This window comes from Zeugodacus cucurbitae, chromosome 2, assembly GCF_028554725.1.
Source record: "Zeugodacus cucurbitae isolate PBARC_wt_2022May chromosome 2, idZeuCucr1.2, whole genome shotgun sequence".
Taxonomy (NCBI): domain Eukaryota; kingdom Metazoa; phylum Arthropoda; class Insecta; order Diptera; family Tephritidae; genus Zeugodacus; species Zeugodacus cucurbitae.
In genome coordinates, this window is record NC_071667.1 from 65,636,240 (window position 1) to 65,659,112 (window position 22,873).

The following is a 22,873-nucleotide window of genomic DNA, read 5'->3' on the forward strand; positions in this document are numbered from 1 at the left end:
TGTTTTGCTACCGGCTGTAAGGCGTACAAATAAAACAGTTTTCGCTTACAGGTGTATATTTAACAATATTTTTTTTTAGTAAAAAAAATGTATTTGTTTATAATTTTTAAATCGAAAAAAAACAAAAAAAAAACGTAAGGTGCAAATTACTACGCATTTTCGTTAAAAACGAGTGATACGCGAGCTTTTATGCTGCCTCGTCTTTGATAGTCGCTTACTGTGCTTCTTTTTTATCGGCGGCCCAGTTATTTATATACATATGTATGTGCGAGCGTGTTTACTTTTTGTTGTATTTTTTAATTCACGCATTTTTACTGAAGTTAAACACTTTTGATTAGTCATCATTTTCAATATAGTATGCATATGCAGGAAATACATACAAATGTATGTTTGTACGATGATTTGATGATGAATTGCGAACGACGACTTTATAATCGGGGGAATTACGGATTTGCATATTACTAAAGTGATTAACATAAAATGCAAAATGATAAAAAAATATATTTAAAAAAATATAAATAATTGTATTAAAATAATACCATTTGCCATTTCATCGTGGAAAGATATATGATCCAACAACGAGTCGAATTTATTAAAATTTACTACCGAAATTGGGAGACAGTGGTGTCAACTTTAAGAGCACTACGTCCAATGTATGGTCATCATCAACAATTGTGCGTCTAGTGGGTAAATTTGAATCCACAGCCACAGTACAAAATATTCCCGTGCCAGTAAGACAAATAAGTGCCCGTTAGGGCATCAATTAAGGAAGACCCATATCAGTCTTTCATACGTCGTTCTCAAGCGTTGGCCATTTCTATGACGTCGTTATGACGAATTTTGCGAAAATATCTTGGCCTACATCCTTACAAGATCGTGAATTGGGCTGAGCAACTACTGATTTCAGATTTTCATCGAAAAATCATCTTCATAGTCAATAAGCAAAATATGCGTCATTAGTCAGGCAGTACTCCCTGAGATACCAGTGCATCCCGAAAAATGTTTGTACGATGATTTAATGATGAATTGCGAACGACGACTTTATAATCGGGGGAATTACGGATTTGCATATTACTAAAGTGATTAACATAAAATGCAAAATGATTAAAAAACAGATTTAAAAACTTACATACAAAATAATATAAATAATTGTATTAAAATAATACAAAGCACTACAACTACAACACCACAATCCTCTGTTTCCACGACAGTCGGTTCTACCTAACCGTAACGGACTCGGATTTTTATCCGCCCAAAGACGGTGAAATCTGCAGCATTCCTCAAAATTATTTAGGGAATGTTGCTACAACCACTCAAATCCGTTTATATGAAAATATATCTTAATAAAACGTCTTCCAGAAGTCCACTAATCTGATCGGTAAATAATTTATAGTTTTTATAAAAAAACACAACGAATAACTCTAACATTTCCGATTATTACAAAAACATTTTCTTTCCTGATTGGCAAATAATATGTTCAGATCCAGAATTATACAAATAGGGGATTACGAAAATTTCATCTAGTAGTTTTCTTGGAAAGTTTTTAACAGAAACTTACACTAGTTCGTAACGTCATCGACGAAAGTAGAGAAAGTCGGGTAGAGTAGAGTAAAATTACCATAGTTTGACAGTTCGTCATGAAACAGAAAGTTATATATATATATATATATATATATATTTGGCGTAGAAACCGCTTAAGCGATTATAGCCGAATCCACCAGAGCGCGCCACTCATTCCTCCTTTTTGCCAATTGGAAACACCAAGTGAAGCCAGGTCACTTTGCACTTGGTCTTTCCACCGGAGTGGAGGTCGTCCTCTTCCGCGGCTTCCTCCAGCGGGTACTGCATCGAACACTTTCAGAGCTGGAGTGTTTTCGTCCATTCGGACAACATGACCTAGCCAGCGTTGCCGCTGTCTTTTTATTCGCTGAACTATGTCAATGTCGTCGTATAAATCGTACAGCTCATCGTTCCATCGTCTGCTGTATTCGCCGTTGCCAATGTTCAGAGGACCATAAATCTTACGCAAAACCTTTCTCTCGAAAACCCCAAGAGTCGTCTCATCGGATGTTGTCATCGTCCACGCTTCGGCGCCATACATCAGGACGGGAATAATAAGCGACTTGTAGAGTTTGATTTTTGTTCGTCGAGGGAGGACTTTACTGTTCAATTGCCTACTCAGTCCAAAGTAACACCTGTTGGCAAGAGTGATTCTGCGTTGGATTTCAAGGCTGACATTGTTGGTGTTGTTAACGCAGGTTCCTAAGTAGACGAAACTATCTACTACTTCAAAGGTATGACTGTCAACAGTGACGTGGGAGCCAAGACGCAAGTGCGCTGACTGTTTGTTTGATGACAGGCGATATTTCGTCTTGTCCTCATTGACCACCAGACCCATACGCTTCGCTTATATAGTCTGGAAAAAGCAGAACAAACGGCGCGGTTGTTGCTTCCGATGATATCAATATCATCGGCATACGCCAGCAGCTGTACACTCTTGTAGAAGATAGTATCTTCTCTATTTAGCTCTGCAGCTCGTATTATTTTTTCCAGTAATAGATTGAAGAAGTCACACGATAGTGAGTCACCCTGTCTGAAGCCTCGTTTGATATCGAACGGCTCGGAGAGGTCCTACCCCAACCTGACTTAGCTTTTGGTGTTGCTCAATGTCAGTTTACATAGCCGTATTAGCTTTGCAAGGATACCAAATTCAGACATCGCGGCATAAAGGCAGCTCCTTTTCGTGCTATCGAAGGCAGCTTTAAAATCGATGAAAAGATGGTGAGTATCGATTCTTCTGTCTCGGGTCTTTTTCAAGATTTGGCGCATGGTGAATATCTGGTCCATTGTCGAGCAGTTACACTCTTGTTATTAAAATTTTTGGAAATTTACAAGTTCTTTGAAATTTCTAAAGAAAATATTGTGATCTCTTATAGTATATTATCAAGACATTCCGAGTTACATTTGAAATTCTGTAAAAGCAGCCAAGAAATATCTTTAAAACTCTTAAAAATCCATGCTTAGAATCTCAAGATTTTAACCAACCTTTGATTCAAGGAAACATAACCTCTTTACATCCATTCTAAAGGTTTTCCTTCTGTTCGAATTTTTTTTTTGCCTTGTACGCGAGAATACATTTTTATAAAATTTTCACAAATTAATTTGACATATTTTATATTTTGAGTCTTTTAATACTGTTGCTTAAAACAAATTAATCTCCGTTTATGCTTTAAACGCGCTCTCTTGTCTGAATTTTAGAATTTTTGTTGTTTAATTGCGCGCTATGAAGAGTAATCCCGAGATTTAGAGCTTACTCGTCTAATTTTTCGCTAAGTAAAAATAGAATACGTAAAAAAGAATACTCAAATTACGCTTTCAATAAGCCATTTTATCTTGCTTGTAATCCTAAAAGTAAACACGGTCCTTAGAAAATTGTAAAAAGCGAAATTTCTATGAAAAGACTTTTCAGCAACGGTCATAACAAGGGTGTGCTGCTTTTAAATTTCCCCGCCCACATGCTTTTCATAAAGTAAGTACAATGGCGTCGTTAAAAGCTGCTGCAAAGTTATTATGTAACACAATAAAGGGTGATTTTTTAAGAGCTTGATAACTTTTTAAAAAAAAAAAAACGCATAAAATTTGCAAAATCTCATCGGTTCTTTATTTGAAACGTTAGATTGGTTCATGACATTTACTTTTTGAAGATAATTTCATTTAAATGTTGACCGCGGCTGCGTCTTAGGTGGTCCATTCGGAAAGTCCAATTTTGGGCAACTTTTTCGAGCATTTCGGCCGGAATAGCCCGAATTTCTTCGGAAATGTTGTCTTCCAAAGCTGGAATAGTTGCTGGCTTATTTCTGTAGACTTTAGACTTGACGTAGCCCCACAAAAAATAGTCTAAAGGCGTTAAATCGCATGATCTTGGTGGCCAACTTACGGGTCCATTTCTTGAGATGAATTGTTCTCCGAAGTTTTCCCTCAAAATGGCCATAGAATCGCGAGCTGTGTGGCATGTAGCGCCATCTTGTTGAAACCACATGTCAACCAAGTTCAGTTCTTCCATTTTTGGCAACAAAAAGTTTGTTAGCATCGAACGATAGCGATCGCCATTCACCGTAACGTTGCGTCCAACAGCATCTTTGAAAAAATACGGTCCAATGATTCCACCAGCGTACAAACCACACCAAACAGTGCATTTTTCGGGATGCATGGGCAGTTCTTGAACGGCTTCTGGTTGCTCTTCACCCCAAATGCGGCAATTTTGCTTATTTACGTAGCCATTCAACCAGAAATGAGCCTCATCGCTGAACAAAATTTGTCGATAAAAAAGCGGATTTCACATTTCGAACCGAACACTGATTTTGGTAATAAAATTCAATGATTTGCAAGCGTTGCTCGTTAGTAAGTCTATTCATGATGAAATGTCAAAGCATACTGAGCATCTTTCTCTTTGACACCATGTCTGAAATCCCACGTGATCTGTCAAATACTAATGCATGAAAATCCTAACCTCAAAAAAATCACCCGTTACAATAAAAAAAAAATAATAATTTGTTTATGTCAAAACACACACAACAGCCAAAGCGTGCATTTCTTGGCACTTAAACTGTTGATGTGGGTCAAATTGTGTCAAAATCGTTTGCCTTGGTGACAGATTACGTTATTGCACAAATAAGTTGTGCATGCGTCGTCTAACGGAAGTGGGGTCTAAAGAGCATAGCATTCAATTTATTTCCGAAGCATACACACATACATACATACACTTCATATGTACATTTATTCTTCAAATGTCAATTAGGGTTAAAAAGCGCAGAAGAGGATAGTGAAGCATGCGAGTGTCTATCACATTGAGTGCGACTATAACAGTAATACATGACAGCAAAAATCATAAAATGTCAAAAATATCGGCTAACGGTTGAAGGTTACTTTCTAGCATGCAACGGTTTTTGTAAAAAGGAAGTTATGGAACCTTTTTCTAACGAAATTCTATGAACTTAAATCGCAACTAAATTTAATCGTTGGCGGAAATTGCATAATGAAATTAGTAAAAGGCTTTAATGCAGTGAATAATGAACTATAAATAAATGCAGTTATTACATATTGAAGGTATATCTATCCCGTATATCATAGACAACAACAATGAAAAAAGTATTACAATTTCAATATTTATGACACTTGCGCTTATATGAATAATAAATACAATTATTTTATACATATAGGTAATGTTAGTTTAACTGTGCTTCCTTTACTGATAGACAGAACTCACAAAAAAGAACAGAAAAAATTGATTTCTTTTTGTACATATCTAGAAACATTTCGCTCTATCGAGAAAGCAATAAAATTGAAATAAAACTAACACTTTGCCTTGTAAAGGCGGAAAACACTTATGGGCATAAAATGTAAAAACTAAACAAATGAAATTGAATAGATTTTTAATGACGCAAATGGCATTAGAAGGCTTAGCTGGTGAAACCCCCACAAGCCAGCCGTTGACTACACGCTCAGTGCCCACAATCAGCCAGTAAGTCAGTCAGTCGGTTGGTTGCGTAACTGGCGATCGCCGCACGTCGCTGCCATGCATCTTTCACAATAAAGAAATTTCATATTTTCATTATTTTACGATTGACGAAGTCGCGCTCGGGCTGCGGTGGCGACGGCAACGGCGGCTTAGCGTTTGAGCAACCAAAAGTTAGTGCCATCGGAAGGCGATAAAGAAACAGGGCGGCGACACGATAAGCAGCTCGACCAAAGCTTTTTCAACATTGCCAGGCGTGTGGATGGCGTACGACAATCGCACACAGCTGTGCCACGCTGTGAGAGGATGAAAGAGGAGCGCATTGGTGGCAGGGCAAGCGCTTAATTGAGGCCAAAATAATGCGCACGATATTAAAAATACATACATACATTTATTTATTTAATTATACGCACAAACGCTAGCTAAAACAAAAAAAAAACGAAAAAGCAAAAACAACAAAAGTTGTAATAAATAAGTGTAGAAATGAAAGTAGAAAAGTAGCAGTAAATCCTAGTGATAGCAGTATAACAGTCTGATTGCGGCTGACAGTCAATTGTCCCCTAGTGGCAGCGTGCAATTAAGCTGTAAATTACAGTTATTGCTTCATATCATCACATACATGTTATGTGTGTATGTGTGTCATTTGCTCAACTGCTCCATTGTTAAGGCCGCAATTGGCAATCGGAAAATTGAAAATCAAGTTAAACAGCTTGCACACACCGCCCTGCCAGCCACGCCCAAGCGTTCAATCATGGCTGAACAGTCTAATCAACTACACACAAACATACAGATGTACATATGTCTTAAGTATGTTTAGATATGCTTCAGATACTTTGCTAGGCTATGTTTATATGTTTGTATATATGTATGTATATACTGGTGCACACAATCGATGCCAAAGTGCAGTAATCACATCGTAGCATTGATGTCGATTGCTTTCGTCGATAGAATTTCAATTCGTTTAATCAGCTATGCTCGTGCCGCCGCATGCAGCAAAAGTGGGGGAGTTATGTGGATATTAGGTTTTTTTCAGAATGGAGTGGAGTGTGTAATCTTTGACAGAAAGCAATCGGAGAAAAGATTTAATAAAATTGATGTGTGTACACATACATTTGATAAATTTATGCACTGATATTACAAGTAAACCCTAATGCTACTTTTCAGAGCCGGACTAGTCCGAAAAAAAAACTGAAATGAACCACTTTTATGAAAAATCGACGAAGAACTATAATGACTCGGCTAATCAGTATTTTTTGATAAAAACTCGGAGAAGCTTTACAAAGTCAAAATCAGTCAGGAAACTAAATGAGCTTTTTTGGTTCATACTAATTGTCAAGTAGTTATATTCGTGTGGGAACCCAGCCACCGCGGAATCGCTGGAAACTGCAAAGCGGTACCCTAGCAACATGGGCGCCGGAGTGGAAACGTGTGGGTAGCCCGTAGTCCACCTGCTGGATTCACTGACTTCAAGTGAGGTCACCAAATGCTGGAGAACAACCAGCACTTGTGCAGTAGCGCGGTCTTTCTGGCCTGCAGTGGATCCTTCTAGCCGCTGTAAGGCTCATCTCACTGGTCATTGTCCAATAAGCACACACGCGGTGAGAAAGTCAGACTCTAGTTGCCAAAGGCGAAGAAGTATAATTCAAACATTTCCTCCTTCAGTGTCCAACATTCGCCTAAATTAGGTTAAAGCACTGCAGTAGTCACATCTTTGACGAACCAAGTGAAGAGGCTGGAATCGACATTAGCCGTATTGTACTGGCCTTAGAGATCCCTCAGTAGTATTCGGGTATCACAAAAGACAGTCGAATCTGTCCAAGTGAGATTCTTTGCAGTTCCGGAGTTGTACCCCTTAACATAACCTAACCTGTATTCGTTGGTTTATTCATTGCAATATACTGTAGGTTTAGAGATAAGCATATTTCTATTACCCACCATTAATTTAATAAAACTCAACTGCTCCATTGAAGCAATTATTTATTCAAGAGTAACGAATCGAACATACATTTGACATAAATCAAATATATGGACAGGCATAATCAAAGAGATAAAATACAAACAATTCTATGAATTATAAATATAGAAATGCTTATAAATACATATATATAGAATAAAAATAGTGGGGTAGAAATAGATAAAATTAGTTGTTATGACTGGTGCAGTGGCAGAAAATATTTCTGAAAAGATTTTGAGAATTGCTGTCGAGTTGAATACAAATCCGGCTCCATTCCGGTTTCCGGTTACTGTCTGTCTGTCATGGGAACGTAGAAATAAGTTGTACTTTTTTAATGTTAAAAATGTCAAAAAAAATTTAAATTTCAATTTCAATTCGAAAATTTAATATTTTATTACAAATTCCACTTTAAACACTTTTTTTTTAATTTTTTTTTTGACCAAATTACCTTTTTTGGTTATATCTTCACAGCAAATGTTTAAGAGAACTGATAGAACATATCTTAAAAATTTCATTTCGTCACTTCTATGCGAATGCCAACGACGAAACACCACCCGCATTTCGCGCAGGGCATGTTCGTATGCATATCCACTTAATTACCATTCAACGGTTATGGGGTGAAAAGTGCGAGTCGTGGCGACAGTTTCTTCGTTTCGTCATTGGAATATTCAGTCACAGAGAATTCTTGCTTAATTGTGTTAATGGACCGTCAATGCTGTGATGAGAGCATGCTAGAAGTTATTCGAAGTACCAAATTATATATGCACAATCACACTAATAAATATATATTTATATATATTTCTATATACTCGTATGTATGTATGTCTGTATATTAACTTATGCACATATTTGTCCTTCCACTCGAAGCAAGTGCAACAAAAGCGTTTTTGTAGGGTTAAAAGTACCACAAGTGCTGACATATTTTAGCTACATGTGTGAGATTATAAAAGAAATATGTTTGTACATATGTATGTATGGGAATATTGAGACATTTATTTATATAAAAGTGTATGCGTAAAGCTCAAGCACATTGATATACGACGGCATATTTAAGTGTTGCTCGCATTTTTGCATTTTTTTTTTTGTAAATTATTACTTTAAGTCAGCCTTTATTGAAACTCAAACATGTTGAACACATTTTAGAAACACAAACGTTTGTATGTACATATGTACATATTTATCACGCTTTTGAGTTTTTAAACAAACAAGTGAAATAAATGAGGGTGGAATTGAACCAAATATGAATATATACATACATACATACATACGTACAAAAATATACATTTAAGGATTCGCAGAGTAAAATTTGTGGTCGCTGAATATCGTTCAAAAATTTTTATGAAAGCAATTCGGAAATTACATGGAATTTATTTTTTAGTGTATTGAAAAAATAAATAAAATCTCAAAATATGAAATACTGTATTATGAAGCAAAAATTTCTAAGAATAAATTTTATAAAATGAAATAAAAATTAAAAAATTAAAAACAAATGAAATGTTTATTAAAAAATTAAATAATAATTTAACAATAATTCAAGTTGATATTAACAAAAATTTTAATATTAAATAAATAAATAAAAAATACGTTATAAAATGATATATTATTATATAATTAAATAGTAAAATAAATAATATTTAAAGCAAAATAAAATGGAGGAAAAATTAAAAAAAAAATTATAAAAATATTTAAAAAATTATATAAAAATATTACATAAAAGATATAAATAGTAATCTAACCTAAACCTATTTGTAAAAAACAAAATTTATAAAAATATTTAAAAAAAATTATAAAAATATTAGAAAAAACATATAAATAGCAATATAAACTAAACTCAACTACTCAACATCGCCTAAAAGTTAAACTTTACACTCACAATAACTCTACAAAAACAACTGCAATTAATTAATTAAAACATTCAACAAAACTCCATTTTCAGATTAGCCCAAATTCTATGCTTATCCTTACTGCTGTGTGAGCAAATACAAAGCGAAATTATCCACTCCTGAAACCTCCCATCATTCATTAAAGGAGTACACAGACGGCGCATTAAAGGCACTAGCGCCACGGTAAATAAAGCAACAAAGAATCAAATCAAGTGCACCCCAATACGCCAAGACTAAAGGCAAACAGCTAAAGCACTACACAAACATGCTTGACTCATGTGTTGCGCCAGCAAACATGCAACACCGGCAGCAGCAGCAACAGCCAACATTTGCCTTCGTAGACTCTAGCGAGAGCATGATAATTACAGCGCCAACAACAACAACAACCACACATCCGCAGCCGGTGCACCAACCAACAGCAGGCAGGTGAAGTGTAGGCCAATGCACATGCAAGTGGGCTCAAGCAGACGGCAGAGTCAACAACTAAAGCAAATGCAATCAGTGAAGAAGCAGAAAAACAACAAAAAGGAGATTAAAAGTTAAAGGAAGCGTGTGCGAGGGCAAAAAATGCATAGGGAGCTTATTTTTAAACACCCTCCTGAGTTGATGTTGTAGGAAAAACGCCAAGAACTTTGGAAACACAAGAAATATATTACAAAATGAAATATTTATTGTATACTATGCGTTAAGGAAAAGCTGATTGTAGTGTCTTCATTGGCAGAAAGTGCTGCTGAGCGCCGCAATAAATGTGGATATTTACTCCATATTTATACGATTTCGTGTACTTCACTTCGGGTGGTGTGGACGTGCGGTTTTGATCTCTTGAGGTTGCATGCACCCGACCACATACAGCGTTGTGGAATGAGAATGTGTAAACAAGAAATGGAAAATGAAGGGAGGCATTTTATGCTTTTTTGGAAAAAAAAGTTTTTGAAGTTATTTTAAGCTTTATGCTTGTGTAAACAAAGTAATAGAAATGTTTAAATTACACGATTTTAATAAATTAGTAAAAAATTTATAATTTTTGGAATTGTTTTTAATCAATTTACAAATCTACAAATATTTGAAGTGCCTCCGAAAGCGCCAATGACTTTGATATAATCCACTTCAAGAAATGCTTGTGTTAACCCTCGTAAATACCAAGTAAAAGCCATAATTTATATTTGGAATGCGGTGGAATATGAATAATTGAATTAATTAAAGAATAATAACAATAAAACAGAAATATGGCTAAATGATTGTATAAGATGATGTGGGTGCGAATACTTGCGAAAACTCACATACAATAAAATTGAGCGACATAACTTAACGTAAACGCCACAGTAAAGCGTAAGAAAAAGTATAAAACTAATAAAAAATGAATAATTATCGCATATATGTAATTGGTATAAAAAAATAGTAAACGCAAAAAACATGCAAAAAATAAAGAATAATAATACAAAACAAAAAACATAAAGACATATTACGTTTGATGCACATATATGCTTATAAAACAAAAACAAAATTGTTAAAAAAAAAAATTAAAAATAAAGAAAACAAAAAAAACGCAATTCCAAAGCCAGCCATAAAGGCGTTGAAAACAAAAAATTTAAGAAAAACAGTCAAAAGATAAAAGCAAATAGTGGTGAAGAAAAAAACTAAGTAATAACGTGACGATAACCGAGATACCGTGTCGCTATGAGTAGTATGAATATCAGCTATGCGCGGACAGCTCAACGATAGATATTAGCCACAAACAACCCATACTTATATACACATAAAATAGTATAAAATTGTATATAACTACTTAGATTGTGGTGGCGCGGCCTGAGGTGAGCAACGCCTCATGCCAATTATAAGTTTTCTTTTAAGTAACGCGTACTACGAGAATAATTGTTACTTTTTAACCAAATATTTTCTACTTTTGTTAAATTATCGTTGCTTTTTTTTGTTTTTGTTTTTTTTTTTTTATAATTTTCATTTTTCATCGCATTCCTTGGGCTTGTTATGACGGCATTACGTGCTTAGTTACGTACTTGGGAACTGACTATGGCGCGTGAGACGTTTGGCACTGTTGGAATATTGAACTGCCCGTTGAAAGCATTGAAGTGGAACCGCGAGTTTACAGTTTTATACGATTAATTTTCGCCGGAGTTAGTATGCATTGTGTTATTCAATTTTCTTTTATAACAATTTTTATATAAAAATATGTAGTATTTTGATAAAGCATATATTGTTGCCTAATCAGCTATTTATTTCCCTACTTTTTACTGTCATACAATGAAAGATAGATGGTGAGGATTATGATATGTCGTCTTATATAGTAGTGCTGGTGCTACAGCAATGACGTATAGACCACAGATAGGCAAAATAAATAAGAATATTATTCTTTTACAAATATTTTATGCTAGAGTACCAACAAAGTTAAGAAATACAGATATTACATCATTCTTTGTAATTGATTAATACGCACTTATACGAAGGCAAACAAATGTAGGCATAATAGTACACAATTGTTTAAAAAAAATAAACATTATTTGTTATTCAATGTAATATTTTCTATCATATCGTATATATGTATATACAATTCTTATTCACACATTACAAACATACATACATTCAATCCACACGAGTATATTGCAATCATTCAATGTCATTCAATCAAAGGTCAATCAGACAGACGATACTATGAAATTCAATTAGCAGAATTCAATCAACAAAATTATGACATTTCGATAGACTAGCAGATTACAAAAGATTACACAGAGAACACGAGTGCCTCAGGCTGAAACTATTCAGTGCGAATTGCAATTACATACAGATGTACAATTGTATATGTATTATATGAAACCTCAGATAAATAGATAATTAAATCGCGTTTCATGGTCACTGCCACAGTTATTACTCGCGGTGTGACAGCTATTCTAACATATCGAAGTCCGTATGTTACTTGATACTTGATTCTAATTCAAGTGTAGGCAAGTTTTGTGTTTCATACGTAGAGAACGTTGAATATATTTGATGTGCTCAGCTACAGGTAACACCGCGAGCATATATAAACATGTACGTACGTAGCACACATGGAAAGTGGATGCACGTAGAGGCATATACAAACAAGCCATCAGAAACAAATTAAAAACCATATTACACTCGTTGAAAAGCTACTGAAATTCCACATAGGAAAGGCAATACTTTTGTGTGCATTAGCGGCTACCATAAAATATACCGATCAGCAACACCGGGTATGCTTATTATTATTATTTTTTTTTTAATTTTTCAAGTACGAGCACATTGAAACACGAAACGTGCTCCACTTTTCCAAGAGCGACCAGTAATTTTCAACATACACATATTTATGTGGAGTGCGTACAGAATTTTTGACGACCAGTAATAATGAAATGTGGAAAACGCGCGCACATTCTGGTTGTTTTGTGGTAATATGTGTACTCATACACTATTTGCTGTACGTGCTTGCATGCTGATGATGCTATGTAACAAGTTGCTCAGCGGGAGGTCAATTGCCGCTACCGTCCTTTAGCCTTCTAATTGCACTTTGGCCGCATGCAGCTGTGAAGAACTCTACACACCAGACAAAAACATTAAAAAGTATACAAATGACCTAGGGTGCCCGCATGATACACAACAGAAGAAAGGTAAAAAAAGATAATGGGAGAGGAAGAGTGATAGGTAAATAGAAACACTAATGGTCCATGGTACCTAGTAAGAAATTTTTATAAGTACAAATTAACTTGAGACTGTTAAATAAAGAAACGTGGAATGTGGCGGGAATAAGACAGTACTGAAATTGAAGTGAAAACTTGTTTAGCTTTGTATAAAATTTAAAAGCTTAGTACAATTCATATAGTTATGATAATACAAGCATATAAAAATTAAAATAAATATAATGGAAAGATTCTAAATTAAGTAGTACATACGCAGTCAGCTTTTAATTGTTTTGGGATGCCTTAGGGTTTTGGTAAGTAAACGATTAAAATGATTGCTTAAATACACTGCAAAAGTCTCAGATATTTATTAATAATTTTGATTTCAACCTTGATTTTTTTTAAATTAATTTGTTGGTAATTTTACAACAGCGCCATGAAATATTGTTGTGATTTTTTGTTTATTTTTTACAAATTGTCTAGTAAAAACTTACCAATCCCGAAAGCATGTTTGCTATTCGCCTCCTTCCACACTGGCGTCGTCGCTGCAATCGTCGACGTCATCTTGTTTTGTTTTCACTTTGAATTGACACCTTATTGAGACACTTTGTTGTTGTTCTATCTTTCCTGTTTTGCTATACACTTCACTTTTACAACAACTTTTACTATCACTATCAACATCAGCCGCTTTCTTGTAATTGACTATAAACTCGCAATTATGAATATCAAATGAATTTCCAAGTTAACGAGTTCATATTTGCATGAGTTTTGTTAACTTTCGTTTCAAATTACTTGTTGTTGAACTATTGCATTATTTACGTAGAAATAGATGTTCGCTGCTTATAATTTTTAAACAGATATACAAAACACACTTACAATTATTATATTTCTTATATATTCTTTGAATTTGCATGCATTGGTGTAAAACAAAATCATTTAAACCACATAAGACACAAAATTTATACTCGATAAAACACACTCGATTGCAAAAATAATGAAATTGTTGTTAAATTGTGCAATTTTTAACGCCTCTCTTTCGATTTAAAATTTCATATTTAATTGGGAGTTGGCCATGGCTCATCAGCTCACTAACACTCAATCTACTCCTCACCACCACGCCTTATCGACATGACATTGTTCCAACAGCGTAAATAGCTTACACAGCACAGCGTATATTATTCGAACGAATTGAATTTCTTTCTTGCTTATATTCATACGCGGTTTGCACGAATCCAAAAGTATTAAGCTAACTTACATTCTTCAAAGCGCGCTGTGCCACTACCCGTAATAATCACTAAATTACGATTTTAACACAACATAAATAAAAAATGAGGGATTTTAATTGTTGCACTATTTGCCGCCGTTTGCTCACATTATTTTATTTTGTTCCACACTCGTTCACTAACTTTTTCCGTCTGTTGCTTCAATTTTGCTTTTGGGCATGGAAGACTGAATGGTTGCATTTCGCTTCAATTCGATATATTTATTGCGCTTTTTGCTTTGCATCATAAATTCTCTCCTTTGCTTATTGTGTGCGAACGGTTAAGTTGTTATTTCACGCAGTAGTTAGTCAAATGTAAGAAAGAGCGCGCAATACTCTTTGTAATTTATTGTGCAATATATTTTTTTATTGAGAGGAGTATTTGAAAACATTATATGTGGCTTACACTATAGAAATTTATAGCTTGACATACATTTGATATTCAAGAGTAAAGTAGCATATTTGCATAATGTTGAAATATATTTATACTATTTATTAGTGCATATTAATTGTTTGTTAGATATCGTATTTGAGGAAACTTCACCTTCTATATATAGATTATATTTTTATGTCGTCAAATATGCCAATAAAAAAAATTTAAATTGAAATAAATTGTAACAATAAATAGCGATAATTGGACTTGCTAGTTGTACATCAAAAACGATTAATCATAAATGCCATGTGGTTATCGATAACTATTTGGCTCTTGCTCTTGCTCTAATCACACAGTATGATATGTCAAATTTGCAGAAATTCTCCGAACAATAGCGCCATTTTTCTGCTTGTAAACGGTTTTTGTATATTACATTTAAAGTTTTTTGTAATAAAAATTAAATAATTTGTGTAAGTGCAACAATAAACTTATTTAATAACGAAAGCATTCACAGCTTTTAGTTCTATTTTAGCAAGTAGCACATTGTTATTTTTGCTGTTGCATGCCCCGCATGGAGAGCGTGTTGCATGCATTGTGAAATTTGCCGTTGTGAGTCAGAAATTGCATTTCGTTTGATTACATTTTAGGTAAACTGCGCAGTTAGTGACGAAATACAATGTTTGGTGGAACTAAACCCACGTTTGGCACCTCTACGGCGGGCACTGCATTTGGTGGCTTCAACAGCACAACAACTTCTTCACCATTCGGCCAGTCTGCTTTCGGTTCGACAACATCAGCTTTTGGTGCTGCACCAACTTTTGGCACACAACAGCAAACGCCGTCATTGTTTGGTGCAAATACTGCACAACCTCAATCGACTGGGTTATTTGGTGCTGCAAATACTACTTCGGCTTTCGGCGGCACTACGACTGCTCAACCTGCATTTGGAGGTTAGTTTTGTAAACAAAATCTAAATAACGGATTAATAAACTTTTTAATAATTTAGGATTCCAGCAAACTGGGCAAACTCCATCGATGTTTGGCGCTCCACAACAGACTTCCAATATGAGTTCTGTTTTTGGACAATCTAATACATCTGCTTTTGGATCCGCTGTCAAACCCGGTACGCTAGGAGGCTTTGGACAGACTGCTGCGCAACCAACGACTTCATTATTTGGTCAACCTGCTGCTGCCACCAGCACATCTGGTTTTGGTTCGTTTGGTCAAACACAACCAACTACAAGCAATGTGTTTGGTAGTGGCACCACCATGATGATGGGCGCAAATGCCGGCTCGTCTATTGCAAAGTATCAACCAACAATTGGTACCGATACGCTCATGAAAGCTGGCCAACCGAATAATGTGAACACCAAACAGCATTGTATTACAGCCATGAAGGAGTACGAGAGCAAATCTTTGGAAGAATTGCGTTTAGAAGATTACATGGCCAATAGAAAAGGTCCACAAGCTGGCACATCTGCAGCAACTACCGGTTTCTTTGGTTCAACTACTCAACCCGCAGCAACAGGTACTGGTCTTTTTGGCGCCACCGCTCAACCAACTACCGGACTTTTTGGTAAACAAGCCACAGCAACAGATAACAAAAGCTTGTTTGGTGGTAGTGCATTTGGTCAAGCCAACACCTCCGCTTTCGGGGCAGCAGCGCAACCAAATAGTTTTATGTCCAAACCTTTCGGCGCACCAGCTACTAGTGGTTTTGGCGCAACCACAACGGACTCTTCTAATTTGTTTGGTGCTAAACCTGCTTTCGGACAGGCACAACCAAGTTTGTTTGGCCAAACATCGACAGCAACAACAGCGCCTGCATTTGGACAAACTACAACCGGTTTCGCGGGATTTGGTGCCGCAGCGCCAGCGCAACAACCATCTCTGTTCGGCGCACCTGCCGCTGATGCTAACAAACCTGCATTCGGCTTAGGAACGTCATCGGCAGCCAACACCGGCTTTGGTGGATTTGGCACGGCGGCAACAAGCACGGCCGGCACTGGATTGTTCGGAGCCAAGCCTGCTACAACCGGTTTCGGCGCTGCGCCGGCTTTTGGCGCCACATCTACAGCCAATACGGGTTTCACGAATTTCTCACTGGGTAATACTAGTGGGGGTTTGTTCAATTCAACGCTAAACAAACCTGCGACTTCAGGATTTGGTGCATTTGGCACACAAACATCTACAGCACCATTGAATTTTAACAGCGCTGCCACTGGCACTTCAATGTTTGGCAATGCTGCCGCCAAGCCCGGCGGTCTTTTTGGCTCCACTCTCGGTCAGGGCGCTACTAACACGACTGGTGGACTTTTTGGTGGTGGCGGTACAAGTGCTTTTGGCACCGGTACCACTTTGGGTGGATTTGGTTCGAGTACTCTTGGTGGTGGAAATATGTCTCTTGGCGGACTTGGTGGTAATCAACAACAACAGCAACCACCCATACATCAACAAATACTGGCTAAAGTCACTTCCCCCTATGGCGATAATCCCATTTTCAAGGATTTAAAGCGAAGCGACGAAACCGATGCCACACGTGCCACAAATCCAGCAGCACAAAAGGCAATACTCGAGACAACAATGAACCAATTTAAGGTTTCTACGCGCTCCAGTCCGAGTGTAGTGCGCGTCAAGCCAATCACGAGTGCGTTGACGAAAAAATCGCTTTTCGAAGGTCTTGAGGAATTTGATTCGTCTGTGGAGACCTTTAGTCTGAAACCAAATGCGAAACGTCTAATAATAAAGCAAAAGCCCACAAATACAGTGGTCGGCAACAGCTCAAGCACTAACACTAGTCCCAATAGACAAACGGGCGGTGTGGCTCAGCCATCTATATCCACGCTTCGCAACGAATCATTCTCGGGGAAAATACCATTAGATCCACCAACGTCGCAAGCAGCGACGAAATCTTCCGCATACCCTGGAGCAGCAATTGCGCCACAAATTGGACGCGAGAGTGATATTGGACGTCGAGAATCGTGGTTGCATCCCAATAATGTGGAGAGAATGCGTCAACAAAACTTGAATACGAGCATTGAAAGCGTTGTGCCGCTGAACAGCACACTCTCGGAATTGGTGCCACGAAAACCCTTGGACACTTTCCGCGCAACTGGTGGCACCAGCACAACGGGCACACCGCTCGGTCGTCCCACTGTTTCTACGGTGCTGGAGAATACATTTGAAGAGCAAACGAGCCGCGAGGCGTCACGTCGTGATGCCACCGATCATCATGACGAAAGCTTATTCTCCAATCGCTCATATCCTGGCGACGAGCGCTCTGTGCTCGAAGAAGGAGCCGAAGAATATGAAGAACACCCCACTGGTATCACACTAAGACGCATCGGGTAAGTTAAAGTTGAATGCAGGGTGAGGAGTGCATTTTGATTGCCATAATTTCTCTTGTAGTTACTACACGATACCATCACTGGACGATCTAAAGTCGTATCTCTCCGAGGATGGCTCCTGTATTGTGCCCAATTTCACTGTGGGTCGCGAAGGCTATGGTAATGTTTATTTTGGCAAGGAAATGGATGTGGCTGGCTTAAATCTGGATGAAATAGGTAAGTCACTTAAGCTGTTAGCTGTTTATTGTAGAAAAAATAAATAATCAAAATTTTACTCTTCACACTAGTACACTTCCGCAACAAGGAAATTATCATTTATCCCGATGATGACAATAAGCCACCCATCGGCAACGGCTTAAATCGCGAAGCGCAAGTGACTTTGGACCAAGTTTGGCCGCATGACAAAACCAAGCACGAGCCCATTAAGGATCCAGTGCGTCTGGCCGACATGGATTGGGAGGGGAAATTGCGCCGAGTTTGTGATAAGAATGATACACGTTTCATTGAATATCGTCCGGAGACAGGAAGTTGGGTGTTTCGTGTGAAGCATTTCTCGAAGTACGGGCTCAATGACAGCGATGAAGAGGACGAGGGTGTGCCAACAGATCCGAAGAAAGCAAAAATGGGCGCTGCAGCGGGAGCGCAAGGTGCCACAGCAGTGGTGGCGGGACAAGTTGTCGCAGCTAATGCTGCTTCAGCAGATAAAATTACAATGTCGGCATTGAAGAATGCACAAAAGGTGAATATTTAGTTGAAATGTTATTCAAAATAAAAAGCAAGACTACAACAATGCAAAACTGATTTCGTTTGATTTGAAGATTTCTGAGGATGCTGCACGTGCGCTGGATCCAAAGAGTCTCGCTGCCGGTGCTGGAGCCGGAAATTTTTATCCCATGGATGAGTCTGCCGAGTTCATGCTGATGGATAAGACACGTATGTACTGGTTTTTAAATTTATTTAGATTTACATTTTAGTTTATTCGCATCTTTTTCGCATTAGAATTTCTCCAAGCAAATGGCAACGATTATTCGCTCTATGACGGACAGCAACAACAAATTCCACGCGTAACTAGTCCAACAGCGTTTTTGGCACGTGAAGCCGGCACCGATTCACACAAGCTGCAATTGATGAAGGCTTCATTCTTCGGCGACGACGATTTGGATAATAAGTCCGAGGGCATTGGCGCCGAGCATGAAAACAATTACGATTTTAATCGCAATCAGAGTCGTCGTGCTGGTGGATTATTTGGAAAACATCTACAAGATTTGCAGGCCTCAACACAAAACATATGGAAGGAGGCCGGCATGGGCGGTGCGCTCTCGGAGGCATCGAGTCAATTGGATTTCGTTCTGCAGGCCTCGCCATTGCCACCATCTTCGTCGGGGTCCGTTATGAGCATTATGCGTGAAATTGACACCGAAGTAAGTCAATTCAAGTGTTTTAGTAAAAGTCAAGCTAAACTTGTTTCTCTTTTAATCGCAGCGTTCAACACCCGCCGCAGGTAGCGACTCAACAGCACCTTTGCAAATGGTTAAAATGCCGAAATTCATTGTGAAACCCAAAGTGGCGAGTGTGAAAGGGCTGGCACATCAAGTGCCAAATGCAAATTCTTTAGCCTTCAAATTGAAAGGCATATGGGCAGCGGATTTGGGCTTGCACAACTATCGGCGTTTCAAACTGGGTTTTGGGCCACAAAACACCCTCATTGTGCCAACCACACGCAAGAATCTGCAACATGAAGTGCAAAGTAATATTTTTTACAGTTTTTCTTTAGTAAAACATACTCATTGAAGCAAATTTTTTGTCATTTCTAGATGAACACCTCTACGATGTGGCACCATATATATTCAAAGGACGCGCCGCAAATGATTTCAGCAACATTGTGTTGCAACACATCAAAATAAGCTCCGTCATGCATTACGAACACTTCCAGGAGAGCATTGTCACACATTTGGAGCTGCAATTGCGCAACTCACTGCAAGAGGACATTGAGGGCAGTGAATGTCCTTGGATCAAGTCAGATAATGGCACCGATTTGATTGTGAAACATCTCGACGAAGCGATCAAACAAATTAACCTGAGTCCCCTCGAGGAGTATGCCGTTTCGGTGTGGTCACTGTGCTTGGCATTATGGGGTGAACACGAAGAGCTGGAGGGACGCGAACCAACCTCCCACTTTGCTGTAATGTGTCGACGCAATTTACTCTCCGAATGGCTGGAGAATACATTGACCGAAAAAGATTTGCTCACGAAGAGCGTGTCCAAACACACGTATCTCGATCATTTGTTGCAGCTGGTGATGTGTCACAAAGTCACGGAAGCATGTGAGTTGGCTGTGCGTTACGACGACGTGAATCTTTCATTGTTGCTGTCACAACTCTCTTCGGGCCCCACTGTACGTCAGCTAATGGAGGATCAGTTGGCCGCTTGGCACAAAGACGAAGCCGATAAATTTATACAATTGGAACGTATGAAGTTGTACATGCTGGTTGCGGGTGTGGCGCTAATGGATTCCGGGCATGGTCCTATCAATACTTTGGATGGCATTGAATGGATTAAAGTGCTAGCGGTATGCACATTGTTGTTGTTGTTGTTGTTGTTGTATTTTTAAGATTTTTTTTTAAATTATTTAATTTGCAGATACAATTGTGGTACCTCTCATCGCCTACTGCATCTATAACTGATGCACTTTTGGCCTACGAGAAGTCCTTCAACTCAGAGGAATTCTACTCATTGCCGCCAACGCCGTGTTACATGGACAAAACCAATTTGAATGAAAAGCATGTGCTTTACGATTTGCGTTACCACTTACTGCAGCTATACTCGAAACGTAGCCATCCAATGGAGAGTCTCTTGAATCCGGCCACACACACTGCCGACCCAATGGACTATCGCTTGAGGTATGCACACACAAAAATCAAACAGAGAAATCAAAATTTCATTTTCTTAAACTCATTCTGCTTTCAGTTGGTTGCTGTTGCAAACATTGGAGGCCATCGGTTATCGCCACTGTTCCGAGCTGAGTGAGAGTCAATTGCATGTTGGCTTCGCCAGTCAACTGGAGAGTAATGATCTCTGGGAGTGGGCTATTTTCGTGCTATTGCATATTAAGGATCGTAATCAACGTGAATTGTCTGTACAGAATGTACTTTACCGTTATGTGAGTGTTTCCAAAGATGTGGCGCTGTCGGAAAAGGAGAAATTCGTTATCAATAATTTGGGCGTGCCAGAGAAATGGATTGATTATGCAAAAGCCGTGAAAGCGGGCGCTATTGGCAACTACCAATTGCAGGCCAAATATTTGTTGAAAGCAAAACAATGGGCATTGGCGCATGAAGTCATCTTCCAGCACATCGCACCCGATGCAGTTATCAATGGTGAGCGCAAGCGTACTTTATTTTGTAAATAGCTATTTAGCTAATTATTTATTCGCTCTCTTCACACAACAGACAATCTCGACTACTTACACGATTTGTTGAGCCAGTTCGAGGGTGCGGAGGCAAATAAAACCATAAAAGTACCAAATTGGTCGAATCAGGGACAAATCTTTTTAGATTTTATTGATATTAATGAAAAGGTGCGTTTATATAATAATTTAATATTTTTATACACTCAATAATTACACTCCTCTCCACCCACACAGTTCAAGAGCTTGAAATCACTAAAGACCGAGGCCGATATTGAGGCACGTTGGGAGAATTTAAAACCACAATTGGCTGATTTATGTTCGCGCATAAATCTATTACCCTGCCCCACGGCCAAACATCGTCTGTGTCAGAGTGAGATCGCACAAAATCTCGCTTGTCTCGTGCGCGGCGTGCTGCTCGTCTGTCCCGTGTTGAATCCATGTTTGATTATAAAGATTGCATTGGAACGGCTGCCTTTGCCACAGGAATTTGCACAACAAGAGCTGCGGGCACTGCTCGACACGCTGGTCGATGATTTGGCTAAAGTGAATGCTAGCGATAACAACGAACTCATCATGGCTAAATGACACTGAATGCGCACCGCAATGAAGTAGTAAAGTTATGTTTAATTTTAGTGAAAGAAAAAGAAGAAAATTTATATAATTGCAAACAGTTTTGAATTGTATGCACATTTGGGTGACTTTCGTAACATATTTATGTGAAATAACTGTGCGTTTTACAAACAAATCATAGCAGAACTGTTGTTTTTACTACGAAAATTGGTATACTATTTCCAATATTTTTGTTTTTTTTTTTCTTAAAGTTTATGCTGTGATTTCAAAGTAAACGCCACTGAAATTTCATATGAATATGTTGCTTAACAACCCATCCACCGCATAAAATCACGCATTTGTTAGACCTTTGGTCTCACATTTGCCGTTAATTAAATGTAAGAATTTATTTTCTCTAATTTCCCTATGAAAAAGTACACAATTCCATAAATATTTGTTATAGTCCACAGAAATTCGTACAATTTGTTTAGATTTCGCGTATAGTTTAGTGTAAAACCATTAATTTCTAATAAAATAAAATCATAAATTACCGTTAAAGTGATTTTTATGTGTTGTAAATATGTGAGTTTGTGTTTATTATGAGCGATAGAGTCGGAACGAATCGGCGGGACACTAATGAGTGGGTCTTGAAGGGATTTTGTTGTATCGGTGGAAAATCTTTCTCAAATTATTGTTGTGGGATGCAGTGGGTTTTATATTTCTGGACGCGTAAGTGTAAACCTAGGTATGTTTGACTAGGGAACATTTTATGAGTTGCAAATTGGGCGTGCGCTTCACACAGGTTTTTAACTTCCTTGTAATGTTACCGAGTGCCCATTTTTATACAGAATAGTTTTATTATTTAATTTCTGCAATTTTGTTTCGAATTTCTTGAAATTTTGATTTTTTTATTTCGTTTAATTAGTAGTGCAGTGTAAGTG

At 37.7% G+C, this 22,873-nt stretch overlaps 2 protein-coding genes across 9 annotated transcripts in view; one reads left to right on the forward strand and one right to left on the reverse strand.

Annotated features, from left to right (window-relative positions):
• LOC105218959 (dedicator of cytokinesis protein 1) overlaps window positions 1–14,449 on the reverse strand; it is a 54,761-nt gene extending 40,312 nt beyond the window's left edge. For 3 of the 8 annotated variants that reach the window (XM_054225227.1, XM_054225226.1, XM_054225222.1), the window contains exon 1: window positions 13,488–14,447. In XM_054225227.1, coding sequence (XP_054081202.1) covers window positions 13,488–13,557 — 70 coding nt within the window. In that variant the 5' untranslated portion in view covers window positions 13,558–14,447. Of the gene's footprint in view, window positions 1–13,487 lie in introns of all 8 variants that reach the window. The other 5 variants (XM_054225228.1, XM_054225229.1, XM_054225224.1 and 2 more) reach the window with 4 other exon arrangements.
• A 490-nt stretch (window positions 14,450–14,939) lies between these two features.
• On the forward strand, window positions 14,940–22,494 carry LOC105218961 (nuclear pore complex protein Nup98-Nup96). The gene is made up of 13 exons (XM_011194855.3): window positions 14,940–15,097; window positions 15,275–15,577; window positions 15,634–17,974; window positions 18,036–18,190; window positions 18,262–18,713; window positions 18,793–18,907; window positions 18,974–19,395; window positions 19,457–19,721; window positions 19,789–20,543; window positions 20,615–20,874; window positions 20,942–21,351; window positions 21,424–21,551; window positions 21,618–22,494. The coding sequence occupies exons 2-13, from the start codon at window positions 15,304–15,306 to the stop codon at window positions 21,966–21,968; spliced, it is 5,928 nt and encodes a 1,975-aa protein (XP_011193157.2). The 5' UTR covers window positions 14,940–15,097; window positions 15,275–15,303; the 3' UTR covers window positions 21,969–22,494.
• The last annotated feature ends 379 nt before the right edge of the window (window positions 22,495–22,873 follow it).

Excerpts from the sequence above, each read along its gene's own strand:
- LOC105218961 (XM_011194855.3), top strand. The coding sequence starts at position 15,304 with ATGTTTGGTGGAACTAAACCCACGTTTGGCACCTCTACGGCGGGCACT. Across the intron at positions 21,352-21,423 it reads ACCCGATGCAGTTATCAATG|ACAATCTCGACTACTTACAC; the intron begins GTGAGCGCAAGC and ends TTCACACAACAG. Across the intron at positions 21,552-21,617 it reads TTATTGATATTAATGAAAAG|TTCAAGAGCTTGAAATCACT; the intron begins GTGCGTTTATAT and ends CCACCCACACAG.